The sequence below is a fragment of the Periplaneta americana genome, chromosome 11 (assembly GCF_040183065.1).
Source record: "Periplaneta americana isolate PAMFEO1 chromosome 11, P.americana_PAMFEO1_priV1, whole genome shotgun sequence".
NCBI classification, from domain to species: domain Eukaryota; kingdom Metazoa; phylum Arthropoda; class Insecta; order Blattodea; family Blattidae; genus Periplaneta; species Periplaneta americana.
The window spans coordinates 15,337,532-15,356,882 of NC_091127.1; the positions used below are offsets into that span (position 1 = coordinate 15,337,532).

The window sequence follows — 19,351 nt, forward strand, 5'->3', positions numbered from 1 at the left end:
TAATGAAGATTATTTTCTTTTGAAAAGGCAGTAAACGAGTTTTTCCTTCGTTCTGTTCATTTGTGTTGAAATGGCGAAATGCTTGCCTTAGTATTGGCTAGAAGTTGACAACAACATATAACAACTCACCAGCAGCAAGCACACGGCTGTGACGACGGGAATGGAGGTGCATATGACAGCTGTTGTCCTCCAGTCAGTGAGAGTGCCCGTCAGCAGCACTAACAGTGACCCTAACTGGTACATCACACCTGCAAACAAGCATTCACAGTAGCTAGGTTATACTTTTAGGCATAGACATTTCGCATCACGCGCTACGAGCGTACTAAGCTAGCCCCGGCTATCCACTGGTAATTCAAATCATATCCTATCGCTAACACTGGTTTATGAATACGAAAAACGGGCAAAAACGTATTACGGCGAACGCCAGTAGGAGAATTTATCCCTACCCGCGCCGCTCGGCACCTCGCTCGCATGCTCTCTCTTTCTCTACTGTCTGTCCCGCTTCGATGGATCACTGCCTACCACATTGTAATACGCATTAGACAAATGTCCACAACCACAATGCAATACGCATTAGACAACTGTCCACAACCACAATGCAATACGCATTAGACAAATGTCCACAACCACAATGCAATACGCATTAGACAATACGCATTAGACAAATGTCCACAACCACAATGCAATACGCATTAGACAATACGCATTAGACAACTGTCCACAACCACAATGCAATACGCATTAGACAACTGTCCACAACCACAATGCAATACGCATTACACAATACGCATTAGACAATACGCATTAGACAAATGTCCACAACCACAATGCAATACGCATTAGACAACTGTCCACAACCACAATGCAATACGCATTAGACAATACGCATTAGACAAATGTCCACAACCACAATGCAATACGCATTAGACAACTGTCCACAACCACAATGCAATACGCATTAGACAAATGTCCACAACCACAATGCAATACGCATTAGACAATACGCATTAGACAACTGTCCACAACCACAATGCAATACGCATTAGACAAATGTCCACAACCACAATGCAATACGCATTAGACAATACGCATTAGACAACTGTCCACAACCACAATGCAATACGCATTAGACAACTGTCCACAACCACAATGCAATACGCATTACACAATACGCATTAGACAACTATCCACAACCACAATGCAATACGCATTAGACAAATGTCCACAACCACAATATACAATACGCATTAGACAACTGTCCACAACCACAATGCAATACGCATTAGACAACTGTCCACAACCACAATGCAATACGCATTAGATAACTGTCCACAACCACAATGCAATACGCATTAGACAAATGTCCACAACCACAATATACAATACGCATTAGACAACTGTCCACAACCACAATGCAATACGCATTAGACAACTGTCCACAACCACAATGCAATACGCATTAGACAACTGTCCACAACATGTACTGACACAACACAACACAACACAATGTAATGTGATTTTCATTAAACAACACTCACCTGTTAACTTTGCACATCCTCGAAGTAACACAATAGTCTTTTTTTCCCACGGGTTGGACACTCGTAATAACTAGCAAGCAGTCCATGCTCCTCACAGTACCTTACCGTATCCGCCTTCAAATTCTCCCTGGACATTTTCAGGAAGAAGTACACGTCTTCGGTACGGCTCATCACTACACGTGGTTACGTCTGTACACGAAGTTGGACACGGACACAATGAAGCTCCGCACGTTAACACTTATGCCACCCCCGCAGTCAACCCCTACCAAGCGACATTCACAAGCCCGCCAGTTTCTACCCACGCTATTCGATCATTGTCCCCTTCTACAATACGTTATGGCAGTTCCCTTAAACATAAATAGATTCATTTTCCCTTCTACCCCAACTCGCTTCGGTAGCAGAGAGGTCTAAAGCGTGAACAAAAAGCGTGCTTTTAGGTTTAGTTACGAACTTTCTCGGATCGAATCTCCCCTCCTGCGAAGTCGTAAGAAAAAAAAAAAAAACAGAGAGAGACATGAAGCAAGGAACAGAGAAGGAGAGACTGGAGAGAGACAGAGAGAGAGAGAGAGATTGACAGGACGAAGTTCCTCTTTTGCTTCGTAGATGTCGTTACTCTTTTTGTTCCACTTTCCTACACTAGATGTCACCCCACCCTAAACCCCTATTTCCACTCTTTCCCGCTAGGGTGTGGGTGAGCTTGTAGGGGAAAAGTGGAAAGGGGACGTGGGCGGAGCTTTGCGTTCGCCGTATTACGTTTTTCCCGAAAAACGCTGATCATCCACCGAAAGCCCGCGCTAAAAATGTTTATGAATACGGCCCTTAGTGTTTAGGACTAGAGTTCTTACTTTTATTTTATCCATATACTTTATATATACAGAATGAACCGTAAGTAATGACATTAATTTCAGGGGGTTATTCTTTGAGATATTTCGAACAAAAAAGCTTAATACAATTTTGGCCGTTTTTTGTTTCCTTTTCAAGATAAAAATTTGTATGTGAAACATTTCATAGCGTGTTTTAGGAAAGCCGTTGATTTAATTCCCAATATGCTCAGTCAATTTAAGAGAGATAAGTATTATGATAACAAAATATGATTGAAAGAATTTTAGTTTTGTATTTTTAAGGCTATGAATCTGTGAAGTTTCTAACTTCTACATCTTTACACCAATTAATCTGAAATACTAACCATATATTTCTTACAATGTGAATATCCAATACACAATTTTTCACTTTTATATTCAAAATAGTTTACTTGTAATTAATTTTTGTTGTTTTTTTAAGTACTGAATTGTAATTATCCCAATTTTCAAAGTTTACATATATTTTTTTTAAATTTATATTTAATTTATTCCTGATAGATTTATGTCAAATATGACACATGCTTTTCATATTTTTATAATTACTTTTTGAGAAAAGAAAATATTTACCCTTTTAGTTATTAAATTTTCAATTTTTTAAAACTTATCATCTCCTCAACACATGGTGATTTGAATACTTTCAATAGCAGAGGAAAACACATGTGTCAGTTTACTTCACATAATTTTGTGGATTTCTGTGCAAAATTTCACTGAGATTGGAGAAAAACTGTATTCATTAGAGCATTTTGAATGTTAAATGTTGAAAATTGGAAAATCGAGAAAACGAGTATCAAAGTACAGTATATATATGCTATCGATATCCTTCCTTCCTACACAGATCTACCATACACATTTTTCTCCGACATATCAGGGCGAAATATGAACTGAATGAAAAGTAAAATTAGTTAGAATGGAGAACAAAGTCTGTCAGAATGACAGCTGAGTGTCAGTTTAAAGGGCTGCAGCTCCACGCACGCACTGGTCTCTTTAAATTCGTCCTGAGGGGCTTTAAATTGTCATAGGGCCAAAATAAGGACAGATTTAGAAAACTGAAACATTATCTTATTTTTTAAAGTTAAAAACAATATTCCCAATTTTAGCGCTTTTTTTTTTCGTAATTTAACCTATCCATAGCTTAAATGTGCTGAAATTTGATGGGAATAAATGTAACTTTTCGTTTTGAAAAGGAATTTTAAAATGTTACTTATATGAGAAGTGTGAATTTCGTAATGTGATGACTAGGGCTAGGATTTTGATGAAATTTCATCTTTTTTCTAGTAAGCCAGAAACATAGCCACTTCAGTATTTATATGTTATGTGATAAACTGAGTATTTTAAGACATATTTGTTAGGACATTTTTTTGCATTTTTTGCCTGTTTCAACTCATAAGAGCATCTTTTGTGTTGTTCGGACGTTTTTGAGGCATTTTCATTTAATATTGGCCACAAACCCCCATTATTAATATAAAATAATGTTTATTTCCTTTGATATTCTGTCTACATATTTTGTCCATAATACCATTTATTTTTTACTTGGTTATTTAACGACGCTGTACCAACTACGAGGTTATTTGGCGTCGATGGAGTTGGTTATAGTGATGTGATATTTGGCGAGATGAGGCCGAGGATTCGCCATAGATTACCTGACATTTGCCTTACGATTGGGAAAAATCTCGGAAAAAACCCAACCAGATAATCAACCCAAGCGGGAATCGAACACGCTCCCGAACGCGACTCCGGATCGGCAGGAAAGCGCCTTAACCGACCGAGCTACGCCGGTGGCTAATACCCGTTATTTTGTATAATATTTTAATCGTTTTTCTACACAAATATTGCCCTTTTAACGTAGTACACCCCATGTAATGGATCAGTCCAACCATCCCTTCAATATAGACTCCTCTATACCTGCTAGTTCCGCATAAGAGTGGCCTTGTGATGGGCTACATGGAAACTACATCAGGTAAAATAATTAATTAAAGTGTACTACTTAGAAAAAAATGTGTAAAATTAAATAAACTTAAATGTTGGTACTAGAATTTAAATTAATTACTAGTCTAAACATTAAGTAGCACAAAACTCATTTTCCTACTAAGCCAATTTTAGAATATAAGATCAATTTTTAGGGCATTTTTGAAAGATTTTTAGGTCATAAATGCATTGTTTTAGGACTTTTTTTATGATTTATAGGTAATCAAAATCCTAGCCCTAGTGATTACCTTCGTTTTGTGTCATATTAAGAAAACTTTGGTCATTCTTACTGCTAAAAATTTGGACCAATGAATCTAAGCGTTATTTCTTCAGAACTCGCAAACCAGTATTTCTAAATACTAACGGCCTAAATCAAAGTCATACTTACTACTCATGCAGCTCATGACCCCGCGTATGCTGGGTTGGCACACCTCCCCGATGTACGTGGTCAGTGGCGCCTCTATGAGTCCCGCTGTAATGCCCATGAGGACGTGGGCAATGCAGAGCATCGCGAAGGACGACGCCGTGGCCATGAGCACCCAGCCCAGCAGGAAGGGCAGGTTTATGAGCAGCATGACGCGCTTGCGGCCCATCAGGTCCGTCAGAACACCGGAGCTCACCGCGCCCAGCGGCTGGCAGATGTACGCGATGCTGCCTGCAATAACGGAAACCCTACAAATCAAACGGTGAACTTTCATTGTAACAGACACATAGTGGTTACTTCTTACAGTGGATCTCTGTTATAGTGAATATTCGGTTACAGATCCTCACTAATGACCGGTTACATAAAGCTAGAGATATTTATTCCATAGCTATCTGTTCCATAACTTCATGGAATAGATAAGTCTGTGACTGTTTCTGAAAGAAAATCTATCCATGCAATAGCTATGTATTCGATAGCAAGTTTTAAATTTGGCCGTTAGATGGTGGCACGTATTTCCTATTTAGTTTGAGCAGTCTTGCAATCATAGTAAATTTGAATTTAGCTACAAAATATTACACATTTACTATTGTTGATATAGAATTTTTGTTGACTTTTAAAATTCTTACGGGAGAAAAAATAATAGTCGTCATCGAAGAAACAGATATCTAACGACTTCAGCACAGTTTCTTTATGGCTTTCCATGAATCGGAGTTGCCAACATTGATGTAGGCCTATGTAGACCTAATACTCGCAGTAAAAATGACAACCAAACGTGCAAGAAATTTCTATGATTTTCTAAAGAATTAAGTTACGAAAATATTTTTTGCACAACTTGCACGTTTCTGTTCTTAAATTTCAAGAATTCTTGTTACGATAATGTTGTCGTCTATTCATACGTCTGACGTTTTTATGTACACTGGGCTGCAAAAGAAATGCCGATACAAAATTATATCGTTTTTCGAGGACTTCAGCAAACATGGCGAAGTGGAAACCTATTTTCCTGAGATTAGTTTTTTTTTAACATGTAAATACGACTTTTATAACACGTTCACGTTACTGTTTAATATGAATTGATTTTAAATTATTCATAGACTTTTATTTTAGAATACTAAACGAAAATAGTGAAACTGCAATTTATTTGATACTCCACAGGCTTCCTTTTTATCCATGGATGCTGTCATTGTTACAATCGATATACACGGCCAGCAATGTTTCATATTATATTAACAAAAAGAATATCAACTTTATTATAAATAATTAAATGTAAAATTGGATTATAAATACAGATACAGAACAGGAAATTGAATCTAATTGAAACATTTAACTACACATTTCTTCTTTCTATGGAATAAAAACTCTAGAAAATTTAGGTCAGTTCAGATGCCTTCTGTGTATCTCTATTTCTATTCCTTCCTAAGAGAAGTCCTCGTAACACGATAATATTTCAAATCGATAGCAACTTCGACTCGGCATTTCTTTTGCAGACCAGTGCACGTACAGGATATCAGATTTGACGGTAATAAAATGAATATAGGAACAAGGAGAGCTTACAAATATGTATGAACTGTAAATGAATACAATGAGTGATAGAGTGAAAGAAACGAGCTAGAAGAAAAAAATGGAAAATGCGTGTATTCGGTCCATTAACTTCTCGGATATAAATGTTTAACATTGTGTAACTATTGTCACAGTTCAACGTTGTTGTTGTTTAGTCAACTGTCCGAACACAGGTTTGAACCTCATAAGTAACACCACTAAGGCGTCGCTTTATACAGGGTGTTTCAAAAATACGGGGCATAATTTCAGGTATGTATTTCCCACATGTAGACAATCAAAATAGTTCATTACAACATGTGTCCGGAAATGCTTCATTTCCGAGTTATGGCCTTCACAACATTGAAATTCACCGGAACGTTTTTCTTTCCGCAGGTCGTTGTCATTACAGAAGATGTTCAAAATGTCCACCTCCTGCTTGAATACAGACCTCACATCGATGTCTCATTGACCTGCGAACACGATCCCGAACTCCAGGAGTATTGCGTATGTCCTCAGAACATGCCACAATTCGATTCCGAAGGGATTCCAAATCAGGCACCGGAGACGAATAAACCAATGATTTTAAATGGCCCCACAAGTAGAAATCGAGAGGGTTCAGATCAGGTGAGCGTGGAGGCCAAGCAATTGGGCCACATCTACCTATCCATCGATCAGGAAACCTTCGATCCAAGTACCGCCGAGCCGTACGACTGAAGTGTGCAGGAGCGCCATCATGCAAGAAGTGAATGTGTTGACGATTGATCAGTGGAGTGTCTTCTAAAACATGAGGTATGGTGTTTTCCAGGAAGTTTGTGTACGCCTGCCTCGTAAGTCTGTTTACAAGTACATGGGGTCCAACTAAGCGATCACCAATGATACCGGCCCACATATTGAGGGAGAACCGCACCTGGTGATGAGATGGAACAGTTGCACGTGTTTTCATACGCCCATACATGCTGATTGTGGAAATTTGTTATGCCATCTCGTGTGAACTGTGCTTCATCTGTAAATAAGTTCGGATTTACACCACACTGCAGCAAGAACCACTGACAGAACCTAACTCGTGCAGGGTAATCTGCTGGTGACAGGGCCTGTACACGTTGCAAATGATAAGGATACAATTGATACTCTTTCAACAGTCTCCAGACAGTCGTATGAGGAACATTGACTTGCAACGCTACCCTTCGTTTGCTGATAGAAGGAGTCATGTTCACAGCCTCCAGAATCTCCTCCTGTACTTCTGGAGTTGTAGATCTTGGTCGTCCCCTTCCCAAACCAGGAGAGTTAAATTTTCCATACTCGCACAGACGGTAATGGAGACGTACAAATGTCTTCCGATCTGGACATTGTCGCTGTGGGTAACTCTCCTGGTACAAACGACGAGCCAGCGCAGCATTGCCGTCCGCCTTACCGTACATGAAGTGTATCTCTGCCAGCTCTTGATTTGAATACATGTCGCACAGTCTAACGCCTACACAACACTGAATGTAACCTTCGCCTCGGAAAGAACTGTCAGAGTACCCTCTTAATGTCTCCTTTGACGGCAATGACCTGCGGAAAGAAAAACGTTCCGGTGAATTTCAATGTTGTGAAGGCCATAACTCGGAAATAAAACATTTCCGGACACATGTTGTAATCGACTATTTTGTTTGTCTACATGTGGGAAATACATACCTGAAATTATGCCCCGTATTTTTAAACACCCTGTATACTAAAGATATGATTTTACTGCTTAACTAAAATATGTATTAATTATAGTCTTTCAAGCTGCATTCCCTTGGACATCATCAATTTGTGTAACATCGATATTTTTAAGTATCAGCTGTTCAGTCGCCATATTCAATGTTTATCGAATATTTATAACGAGCTAGTTGATCATTTACCCTCAGATAAGTTTTGGGAAGGTTATATAGTCGATAACTGATATCCGATGTTTCAGAAACACTTATCGAACTAAAAGTGGTATCGAATAGATATCTGACGTTGCAGGAACCGGGCAGTAGGCCTACTGTCGCCTACACACGTATGGTGCGTTTTCCTTTGTTTTAAATTACCACTCTGGGCCAACTGCAGACAGGAATGGCGCTGCGTCTTCATAAGACACCAACACAGTTCAAGCTGCAGCGAGATTGTCTGTTGCACTGATGCAACATTCACTCTAAAATTATTAGGCCTAACAGGAGAGAATGTAACCTATTAGACGATTCTTTTATCCGCTTGATTCTGATGTGTCTGTAGTATCGAGGTAACGAAAAACAAAGATTTTACCATATAATTACCTCAGGGCTTAGGAGATGACTCATCAACTTGGTAAAATAAATGAACTGGCACTACACATGTTATAAAGACATGATTGTCGCTGTAATTCAGGTCACTAAACCTTTGTTTATATGACGATTGCCCGCTACTGCCATCGAATCCCCACTTTGACACTGACATAAAACCATCTGAATTCATTATATCAATTGGACTGAGTTACGCAATAATAGACCAACCGACAATTTGAAAAAAAAAAAAAAAAAAAAAAAAAAGAAAAGAGATATTTGCACAAATCTGTTGATGGCAGGCTAATTTAACTCGGAAAATATCAAGAATGCGATATCTGAATTTTGCTACTATTTATAAGCAAAAATTCGTTTATTGCATAAAATTCATTTATTTATTTTGCTTTGAAATACTAATTCAACTGCTGGTCTCTTATTAAAAAATCGGTTAGCCTTTTTTTGATATTATTTGTGCTATTTTTTTTTGTAATAGAACGGATATCAGCCAAGGGTAAACGTGATCAAGGATGAGAATGGTGACTTGCTTGCAGACTCTCCATCAATCCTAAACAGATGGAAAAACTATTTTGCGCAACTGCTAAATGTACATAGGCCAAATAGAAATGATCGGGACGAAATTGAAATACAAACTGCTGCGCCATTTATACCCGAACCCACGCTTTCAGAAGTCGAAATTGCGATAGAAAATCTGAAAAAGTACAAGTCTCCAGGTATCGATCAAATTCCAGCAGAATTAATACAAGAGGTTGGAAGTGCATTATATAGCGAAATTTATAAACTTGTACTTGCTATTTGGGAAAAGGAAATTGTACCAGAACAATGGAAGGAGTCCATAATTGTACCTATTTTTAAAAAGGGGGACAAAACCAACTGTGGTAACTTTCGAGGAATATCACTTTTGTTGACGTCGTACAAAATTTTGTCCAATATCCTTCTGAGAAGATTAACTCCGTACGTAGATGAAATTATTGGGGATCATCAGTGCGGTTTTCGGCGTAATAGATCGACTATTGATCAGATTTTTTGTATTCGACAGATAATGGAGAAAAAATGGGAGTATAAGGGTACAGTACACCAGTTATTCATAGACTTCAAAAAGGCATATGACTTGGTTAAGAGGGAAGTATTATATGATATTCTTATTGAATTTGGTATTCCCAAGAAACAAGTTCGATTAATTAAAATGTGTATCAGTGAAACATACAGCAGAGTCCCTATAGGTCAGTTTCTATCTGATGTTTTTCCAATTCACTGTGGGCTAAAGCAGGGAGATGCACTATCACCTTTACTTTTTAACTTCGCTTTAGAATATGCCATTAGGAAAGTTCAGGATAACAGGCAGGGTTTGGAATTGAACGGGTTCCATCAGCTTCTTGTCTATGCGGATGACTTGAATATGTTAGGAGAAAATACACAAACGATTATGGAAAACACGGAAATTTTACTTGAAGCAAGTAAAGCGATCGGTTTGGAAGTAAATCCCGAAAAGACAAAGTATATGATTATGTCTCGTGACCAGACTATTGTACGAAATGGAAATATAAAAACTGGAGATTTATCCTTCGAAGAGGTGGAAAAATTCAAATATCTTGGAGCAACAGTAACAAATCTAAATGGCACTCGGGAGGAAATTAAACGCAGAATAAATATGGGAAATGCCTGTTATTATTCGGTTGAGAAGCTCTTATCATCCAGTCTGCTGTCCAAAAATCTGAAAGTTAGAATTTATAAAACAGTTATATTGCCGGTTCTTCTGTATGGTTGTGAAACTTGGACTCTCACTTCGAGAGAGGAACATAGGTTAAGGGTGTTTGAGAATAAGGTGCTCAGGAAAATATTTGGGGCTAAGCGGGATGAAGTTACAGGAGAATGGAGAAAGTTACACAACGCAGAACTGCATGCATTGTATTCTTCACCTGACATAATTAGGAACATTAAATCCAGACGTTTGAGATGGGCAGGGCATGTAGCACGTATGGGCGAATCCAGAAATGCATATAGAGTGTTAGTTGGGAGACCGGAGGGAAAAAGACCTTTAGGGAGGCCGAGACGTAGATGGGAAGATAATATTAAAATGGATTTGAGGGAGGTGGGATATGATGATAGAGACTGGATTAATCTGCACAGGATAGGGACCGCTGGCGGGCTTATGTGAGGGCGGCAATGAACCTTCGGGTTCCTTAAAAGCCATTTGTAAGTAAGTAAGTATAAATGTTATAATACTTCTTGCATAAAATGTTTTATGATGTTTAATCTGTACTGTCCATTGTAATTGGGGCTTTGCCGTGTTATAGACATAAATAAATAAATGAATAAATAAATAAATAAATACCTAAATAAATAGATAAATAAATACGTAAATACATAAATAAATAAATTAATTAATTAATAAGTAAATAAATTAATTAATAAATCAATAAGAAACAGATTTATTTCAATGGCCAATATCTCCAAACAGGTTTTTGGCGCTTGGTCTCTTATTGCTTAACTCCGTCCAAATGATCCTATTATTGTATCCTGTAATTTTACTAGACGTGTTACTGTATGGTCCAGCAATTTCTGCAGTTTCACTTCTACAGATGTTTAATCTTTTGCAGCTTAGTGGTTGTTCAGAAGAATCTCAGTTTTCTTTCTTTCTCTACCATTATAGCACAGATGTTCCACCATGCAACTACCTCTTGAGGATACATAGAGGTGCACCTGTGTTTTGAAATTGTGTGCATAGTTAAAATTTTGAAAAAAAAAAAAAAAAGTGATCGAAGCTTTGTTATGATATATGATACAAAAACATAAAAAATTACATTTGTGGTGTAAAGGGTTAACCGAAAATAATAGACGCGTCCTCGTTTGATTTCTCCGGAATCTGAAGATTCATTTACGATTCTACTACTGAGAAACAGTCAAACTCATTCAAACAACTTGTATAATTTAATAAAATGCTTCATGTTTTCTGTGGCACTTTTCAGGTTTATCAAATAGTAATTTGTACAATAATGTCCCTTCTCTCTCCTTCACCCCCTCGCTTAAGTAAGGGCTTCCAGTTTGTTCCTGTCGTATGTTGCAGAAGATGTAGGCCTATGTCACCACGACAATGCAAAAAAGCTTCTTTTTAATTCCGAACAGGCTTACCGATCCAAGAGGCTTTCCCGTCATCCAAGGCGAGGGGTCCTGTTGAGTTCTTCAGCTGTCCGATGACAACTGTAGTAAAGGAGAATGACACACTCAGGTCTAGCAACAGCAGGGAGCACGCCAAGCTTGCCAACACCTGTGGACATAGAGGTACTGTTTCAACTTTGTTATGGATCGTAAACGAGTTACAGAATTGATAACAGCCAGGTGACAGACAATAACGCTTTGATCTTGTCGCGATGTAAAAATTTGTGTAGTCATTCAGAAAGAGTCTGGTTGGGTTGGTAGTGTATATGGGCTATTCCATAAGAAATCGATCAGTAAAAAACCTCGCATTTTTTATACTCTAATTTTTTCCTTATTTATACAAGGTGCTGAGGAGAGTGCATTTGCAAAAATATACTATCGAAAGTCAAACGGTTTTCGTATTGTTGAGCGACAAATTTTGCGTATTTTAGAAAAACAAGCCTCTTTCAGCGCTCAGAACTCTGGAACCATTTACTGCAGAACATTGAACGAGAGCTCGTTTTGAAGCTGACATTTGGTAGGTTATGATAAGAAGTAATCCTTATTTTTATTGTGTACAGAGAGACAAATAATCTGATTTTACTTACTTTTAGGCTTTTTGCCCATTTGTAAAAATGTAAAAAAATATTGAGAAAAAACCTTGCATTATTAAGAGGGATTCGGCATTGTTTGCTTAGTGGCTCGGCAATAAGTCTCGGGGGTATTAAATAAATTATATTCACACGCCTAGACTTGAACGGCTCAACACAGCAAGCACTGGCCGAGAGATGAAGATAAGCGAACTTTGGGCGTCATTTTACACCTATGTTTATGAAAACTTGTGATAAAGCTAGCCCAGCTATGCGCTACTAGACGAAACATCACGTGTTTATGTCTCCTGGCCTAGGCTAGCTCCCGCCTCACAGTCAGCTGGTTAGCTCACGACCGTACTATTTATTTTCTTCATTTGATATTTTCAATACTGTCTTATCAACAGTGCACCAGTAAAAAATATGTGTTTATTTGTACTTTCAATGCGGAATCTAACCATATATTTTAAAAATATTTTTCCGTGGGCAAAGGTGTCTTAATGAAGAAAAATCTAAATTTCTCCATTTCCTTAAAAAGGTAAGAAAAACTGTTTACATGTCAATATAAACTTTAACTTTTCAGCATCAAAATAAACCATGATTTTGATCATTGGGTGAAAGGGTTTCGGAGCCACAACAGTTTGAAGTTGCTAATTTTATGAAAATACGATAAATTAATATATTTTTAATTTAAACACAATGAAGTTCTGATGCCTCAAACTTTGCACAAAGCATTGTATCATAGTTGTCTACGGACAGAAAAAGTTTCATTGTATTTAAAAATTGCAAGGTCAATTTTCTCTATATTTCGGTCGATTTGAGATGGAATAGCCCATGGGCGTATTTGAATAAATCGATGTTTTTTCCATAATTGTAGTAAGAGAAAGTTTTCTTGCTGAAGCCTATTGGAATTATTATATTTTTTATTTATTTTGTCGATGCTCAAATTTGATAAATAATGTTAAAATATTTGAAGTTAGGCCTATAGAACTAATGATTTGTAAGTTACTTCTAATTTTTATATACAGGATGTAAGCGATATAAACTTCCAAAATTATACAGACTGTACATATCGGTCCACTGAACATGATGTGTAGCGAAATTTTCTTCTATCTTTGTTTTTAATTCCCAAAATATTATGTTTTTAGGATTGATAGTCTAATATTTACTGTTCAAGTAAATGTGAACGTCATTGCCAGTGACCAGGGCCGGGTATTTATGGAGATGGCGAAAATCACGACATAATAGATATGCAATAGATTTTTTACTAATCTTTACGAATTAAGTGATTCTAATTAATAATATGCGGATAAAACAATCGCGACAAATCGCGAAATGGAGTTCTAATAGCGAAATATGAACACATTCGAGAATTATCACTATTGCGTCGTTTTATAGCGAATTTCATACTCTGAGTTTTTTTTCACTTGAATCTGTTATAGTGTATATCCAAGTAGCCTACATTACATGGTACTCCAGGTGTTCTGATTACGTTAGTGAACTCAAAAGACGGAGAATTCAACATTTCACTCATCATTTGAAAGTGTTAATTTGAGGGCTGCAATTGTTTGTTTGTTTGTTTTTGTTTTTTTTTTTTTCGTTTTTAATGAAAGTGTGTTAAATACAGTCTCAATCCAACAAATATTATCTATTGGCCATACCACACCTTTACCAGAATCCAACGAAACTTTAATGTCTTTCTCGTTAGCCACGCTCTGTAGCATGTGGCGAAAGGAAAGAAGAGGTTTCCCCTTCGCGCGTATTTGGCTCATGTAATACATTTCGAGAAGGCCTAATACATTCGTAATAAAGTCTTAAACGTAAACAGTGACACAAGAAACAAATGTGAGATTCGAAGTGAGAAATGTATAAATGCATTGGTATAAACAAATCAATTCCACTAATTTTCGAGTGTTGTCCCATTGGCTGACTCGACCGTCGATTTTATGTCATTTCCGAGGCAATAATTTTCATTTATATTAGGCCTATGTTCCATGGAGTTTCAGTGCTAATTCTGATATTACGAGTAGGTTTCGCAATAATTCTGCTCAGTTAGGTTAAAATGTTAAGTAGTTTGGGAATGTATAGCAATCCCTGCAATAAATAATCATTGCCATATACAGGGTGTTTCCGGGCTAGTGTTACAAACTTTCAGGGATGATGGGGAAGGGCACATGTATCAGTTTGAGATAAGGAACCATGGTCCGGAAATGACTGAGTCGAAAGTTATAAGCAAAAATAGTTGTGTGGAAATGGAATTGTAATTTGGCACCACGTGCCCTCCTTCCCTTAACCTTTGGAACAGTCGTGGAAAGATGGTATGGGCGGATGTCTCCTACGTGGGTACTTGCTCCGATACTATCTGTGGGCTTGTCTACTGTTCCCATTGACTCATCCGTGTTCGAAAATCATGTCTGCTTATTCCGCTCTCGTGTACTCCTCCATTTCACTAGGACTGATCGACTGGACACTCCAACTTGTACACATACACTGCTGTCTACAGACGTGCATATCAGGACCGACCATGTCCGTTACACATTACGCTATCTGCATTGCTTTAGTGTAGTTTCCTGTCCCCACCCCTCAGACAGCGCACTGAATGGAATACTGTAAGTAGACAACGTAAACAACGTCAGATGAATACAGTATGTGTAAGGTGTAGATACATACAAATAAATAAGGTGTACAGAGAAATAAAATTATTTCATTTCCACACAACTATTTTTGTTTGTAACTTTCGACTCTGTCATTTCCGGACCAGGGTTCCTTATCTCAAATTGATACATGTGCCCTTCCCCATCATCCCTGAAAGTTTGTAATACTAGCCCGGAAACACCCTGTATAAGATACTTTGTTATTACTAGTCACCAGAAGCGCACCTTAGGTGGTAGTGCGTTTGTCTACTGATCCAGAGTTGCACTCGGGCCTGGGTTCGATTCTCGCTTGGTCCGAGTACCTGGTTAAGATTTTTTTTCGAGTTATATCCAAGCCGTAAGGCAAATGTCAGGAATCTATGGTCAATCCTCGGCCTCATCTCGCCAAATACTATCTCGCTATCACTAATTCAATCGACTCTTGATAACGTAGTATTTGATACAGCGTCGTTAAATATGCTACTCACATTTTTTTCTCTCAAATATTGTTTTTAATTTTATGTAAATATTATTTTAAACAAAGTTTTGGTGATTTAGTGAGATTTTGATTTTTTGTAATAAGTCTATAGCATAAAACAAATACTCACCTGAGGCGTTAATAACCTGCAACGACTGACGGTCGTCACTTGTTCTTGCAGCTCCGTCATGTTGGCAGTTATCGATCAAAACATTTTCCAATTATTACTCGTACCTAAGGAAGTGAGAAATATGCCTTGAATAAATAGGAATGCTAGAAACACTGTCCATTGTAAGGAAGAAAAGAGAAACGATATTTTACAACTGGTTCCATCTGATGTGGACCTTCTGCAAATATAATGGAGTTAGTTTTAAGTATTCCATGTATTGTGGGTCCCTATCACCACGGCATGGCGCGTCCTCAGGTTGCGGATAGAGGAGACGGCCTCCAGATATGGAGGATAGCTGCGAATATATTGAATAAGCAGTCGTGGACAGCCGATAAGGGGTGGTCCTCCAGCTTGGGGGTTGGGCGAAGGGCTAACAACCCATCACCGTAAAAAAGAGCTTGTTACGAAACCTAACAATAAGCCTAGGAATGGGACTGATTCTCCGGCACGACCACAGCAAAGATAATATTAAAATGGATTTGAGGGAGGTGGGATATGATGGTAGAGATTGGATTAATCTTGCTCAGAATAGGGACCAATGGCGGGCTTATGTGAGGGCGGCAATGAACCTCCGGGTTCCTTAAAAGCCAGTAAGTAAGTAAGTAAGTAAGTCAGTAAGTAAGTAAGTAAGTAAGTTTTCACTATTTTCGAAGGAATGCGAAAATACGCTAAAATACATAAAATAATAATACATTTTATTCAATAACTTTTTTTCATTAAAATAATATTATCTTCTAAATTGATTCTAATATAAAAGTTAACATAAGCCATTTCATTTTTAATATATAGAGTTTGAAAATACTAAAAATATAACATCTGTGACAACTGTAGGCCTAATGACTGAAATACATTTTTGTTGTCAAAGTTGTAAACTCGTATTTCCATGAAAAGAAATCGCGATCGATGTATTACAATGCTTTCTCCATACATGAAAAAGTAGAAATAGACAGAACGGTACATGAAGTAAAATACATTGTATTTTATACTGGGTGGCAGGAAACAAAATGGAGTGAAAGTTAAATTTATGACAGGAAACAGACAGAGAGTTGGTTAAGAATCCTAATTCGGATCTTTATTCAAGAGAATACAAGACCCTGTAATCAGTATCACAATAACAAGCATTCACTGTGCTTTAAGGAAGGCTCACAATAAACCGGGAGTGGAAACTACAACGAGAACGGAAATATTGTTGAAATAAATGTGAGCATTCACAATTAACTATTGTGAATGCTGATATTTAAATATATTTATTTTAACAATAGAAGAAAGAGTCTAAAGGCTGGTTCATAATAAACCGGGAATGGAAACTATAACGAGAACGAGAACGGAAATATATTTATTTTAACAATGTCCTGGAATATATTATTGTGAATGCTCATATTTAAATATATTTATTTTAACAATAGAAGAAAGAGTCTAAAGGCTGGTTCACAATAAACCGGGAATGGAAACTATAACGAGAACGAGAACGGAAATATATTTATTTTAACAACATCGTGGAATATATTATTGTGAATGCTCATATTTAAATATATTTATTTTAACAATATTTCCGTTCTCGTTCTCGTTGTCGTTTCCGTTCCCGCTTTATTGTGAACCAACCTTTAGACTCTTTCCCACAAATATATAGGCTACTCGTATGTTGCTGAAGAATATTAATTGATGAAGATGAGTGAGAGTATGAACACTAAAATATCCTTCAAAATTATTTTATATCGCTCTATACATTAATATGAAAATTAAAAATTAATGTAACAGCATACCGACTCTAAGGCATAATTGTGAAATAATGTCTCTTTTTAACATATTCCAGGATGTTACTTACAACGTGCACTTGATGTGTAATATGAAACATGAAACCCATGCACGTGAATATTGTTTTAGTCACTTTTCTCACTACTGTGCATAACTACATGCTATTCAATCACTCGCCCTTGTCGTTGACCATGTTTGTCGCAATCGTTTACGTGCAGAGATAGCGTTTTAAGCCCATCTTCCTGTTTCAGTAACCTTCAAAACGCGATTGTATTGTAACGCAAGTTTTCCTTCCACCCTGAATACGGTACTGATAAAGCTTCTAACATTAGAGATATTTAACGTTAAAAATTTGAAGTTATTTTCATTTTGGAATATTTTTAATGTCGAATAATTTACACTTATGAAAACTGGATGCAAATATCAGTGATATTGTAAACAATTTTATTGTTATAAATATACAAAAATTCTAGCTCTCCAGGAATGAAATTTGTTTTGGGGTTTGTTTTCTCAATATATTTCTGTTCTGTTGATCTAAAGGAGGGGTTGGAAAGCAGTGGTGGATTGTTAATGTTTAGGTGAGGGGTTTGGACTTATACCATTGCTGGTCGTCACAATCAAAAAATTAAGACACAACGTTTAGAAGGGTGGTTCTTCCTTCGTCTTCAGGAGGAAGGAAGGAGAGAAGAGAAAAAACCTATAGGTTTTTTCTCTTCTCTCCTTTTCACTTCCTTCACCTATAGGTTTTCTCTCTTCTCTCCTTTTCACTTCCTTCACCTATAGGTTTTCTCTCTTCTCTCCTTTTCACTTCCTTCACCTATAGGTTTTCTCTCTTCTCTCCTTTTCACTTCCTTCACCTATAGGTTTTCTCTCTTCTCTCCTTTTCACTTCCTTCACCTATAGGTTTTTTCTCTTCTCTCCTTTTCACTTCCTTCACCTATAGGTTTTCTCTCTTTTCTCCTTTTCACTTCCTTCACCTATAGGTTTTTTCTCTTCTCTCCTTTTCACTTCCTTCACCTATAGGTTTCTCTCTTCTCTCCTTTTCACTTCCTTCACCTATAGGTTTTCTCTCTTCTCTCCTTTTCACTTCCTTCACCTATAGGTTTTTTCTCTTCTCTCCTTTTCACTTCCTTCACCTATAGGTTTTCTCTCTTCTCTCCTTTTCACTTCCTTCACCTATAGGTTTTCTCTCTTCTCTCCTTTTCACTTCCTTCACTTATAGGTTTTTTCTCTTCCCTCCTTCTCTCCTTCCTTCCACCTGAAGACGAAGGGAGAACCACCCTTCGAAACGTTGTGTCTTAAATTTTTTATTGTGACAACCAGCAATGGAAAAAGTCCAAACCCCTCACCTAAACATACGAGTATTTCAGTTCTCATGACAATATCTCAGTTTTCAGGTATCGCAATAATATATGCTACGTATCGTACCTGATCACGTGGTCAGTTAGTATTATTGTAGCGAGATGCAGATTAAGGGGGAGAGAGAGAGAGAGAGAGAGGGAGGGAGAGAGAAGACTATTAAAGTCTAGTAGAAGCGAAATGCAAAGTAAAAGTTGGAAACGTAGGCAAAGAGAAATGAAGATCAGAAAAAGACATAAAAAAGAAAATGTAGAAGGAAGTAAGTTTTTTAACGCCATAAAACTCACCGCTAGCTAAGAAACACTTTTCCATGAAGATTGAAATATGTATTAGTAAAATTCACTTGATTTTCCATTTTTCTTATTTTCTCATACTTCATTGAGATTATAGGATACTCTTCCAGCCGCGGAGTTGCTATACTTACTTACTTACTGGCTTTTAAGGAACCCGGAGGTTCATTGCCGCCCTCACATAAGCCCGCCATCGGTCCCTATCCTGTGCAAGATTAATCCAGTCTCTACCATCATATCCTACCTCCCTCAAATCTATTTTAATATTATCCTCCCATCTACGTCTCGGCCTCCCCAAAGGTCTTTTGCCCTCCGGCCTCCCAACTAACACTCT

The 19,351-nt window shown here is 37.5% G+C and overlaps 1 protein-coding gene across 5 annotated transcripts in view; it reads right to left on the reverse strand.

Moving 5' to 3' along the window:
- Nucleotides 1–19,351, reverse strand: part of LOC138708839 (facilitated trehalose transporter Tret1-like) — a 40,031-nt gene that overhangs the window by 19,204 nt on the left and 1,476 nt on the right. For 3 of the 5 annotated variants that reach the window (XM_069839072.1, XM_069839071.1, XM_069839075.1), the window contains exons 2-5: nt 15,575–15,678; nt 11,738–11,873; nt 4,752–5,018; nt 130–248 (exon numbers count right to left, since the gene is read on the reverse strand). In XM_069839072.1, the coding sequence (XP_069695173.1) occupies nt 130–248; nt 4,752–5,018; nt 11,738–11,873; nt 15,575–15,634 (582 nt within the window). In that variant the 5' untranslated portion in view covers nt 15,635–15,678. Of the gene's footprint in view, nt 1–129; nt 249–4,751; nt 5,019–11,737; nt 11,874–15,574; nt 15,679–17,438; nt 17,950–19,351 lie in introns of those variants that run through there. The other 2 variants (XM_069839073.1, XM_069839074.1) reach the window with 2 other exon arrangements.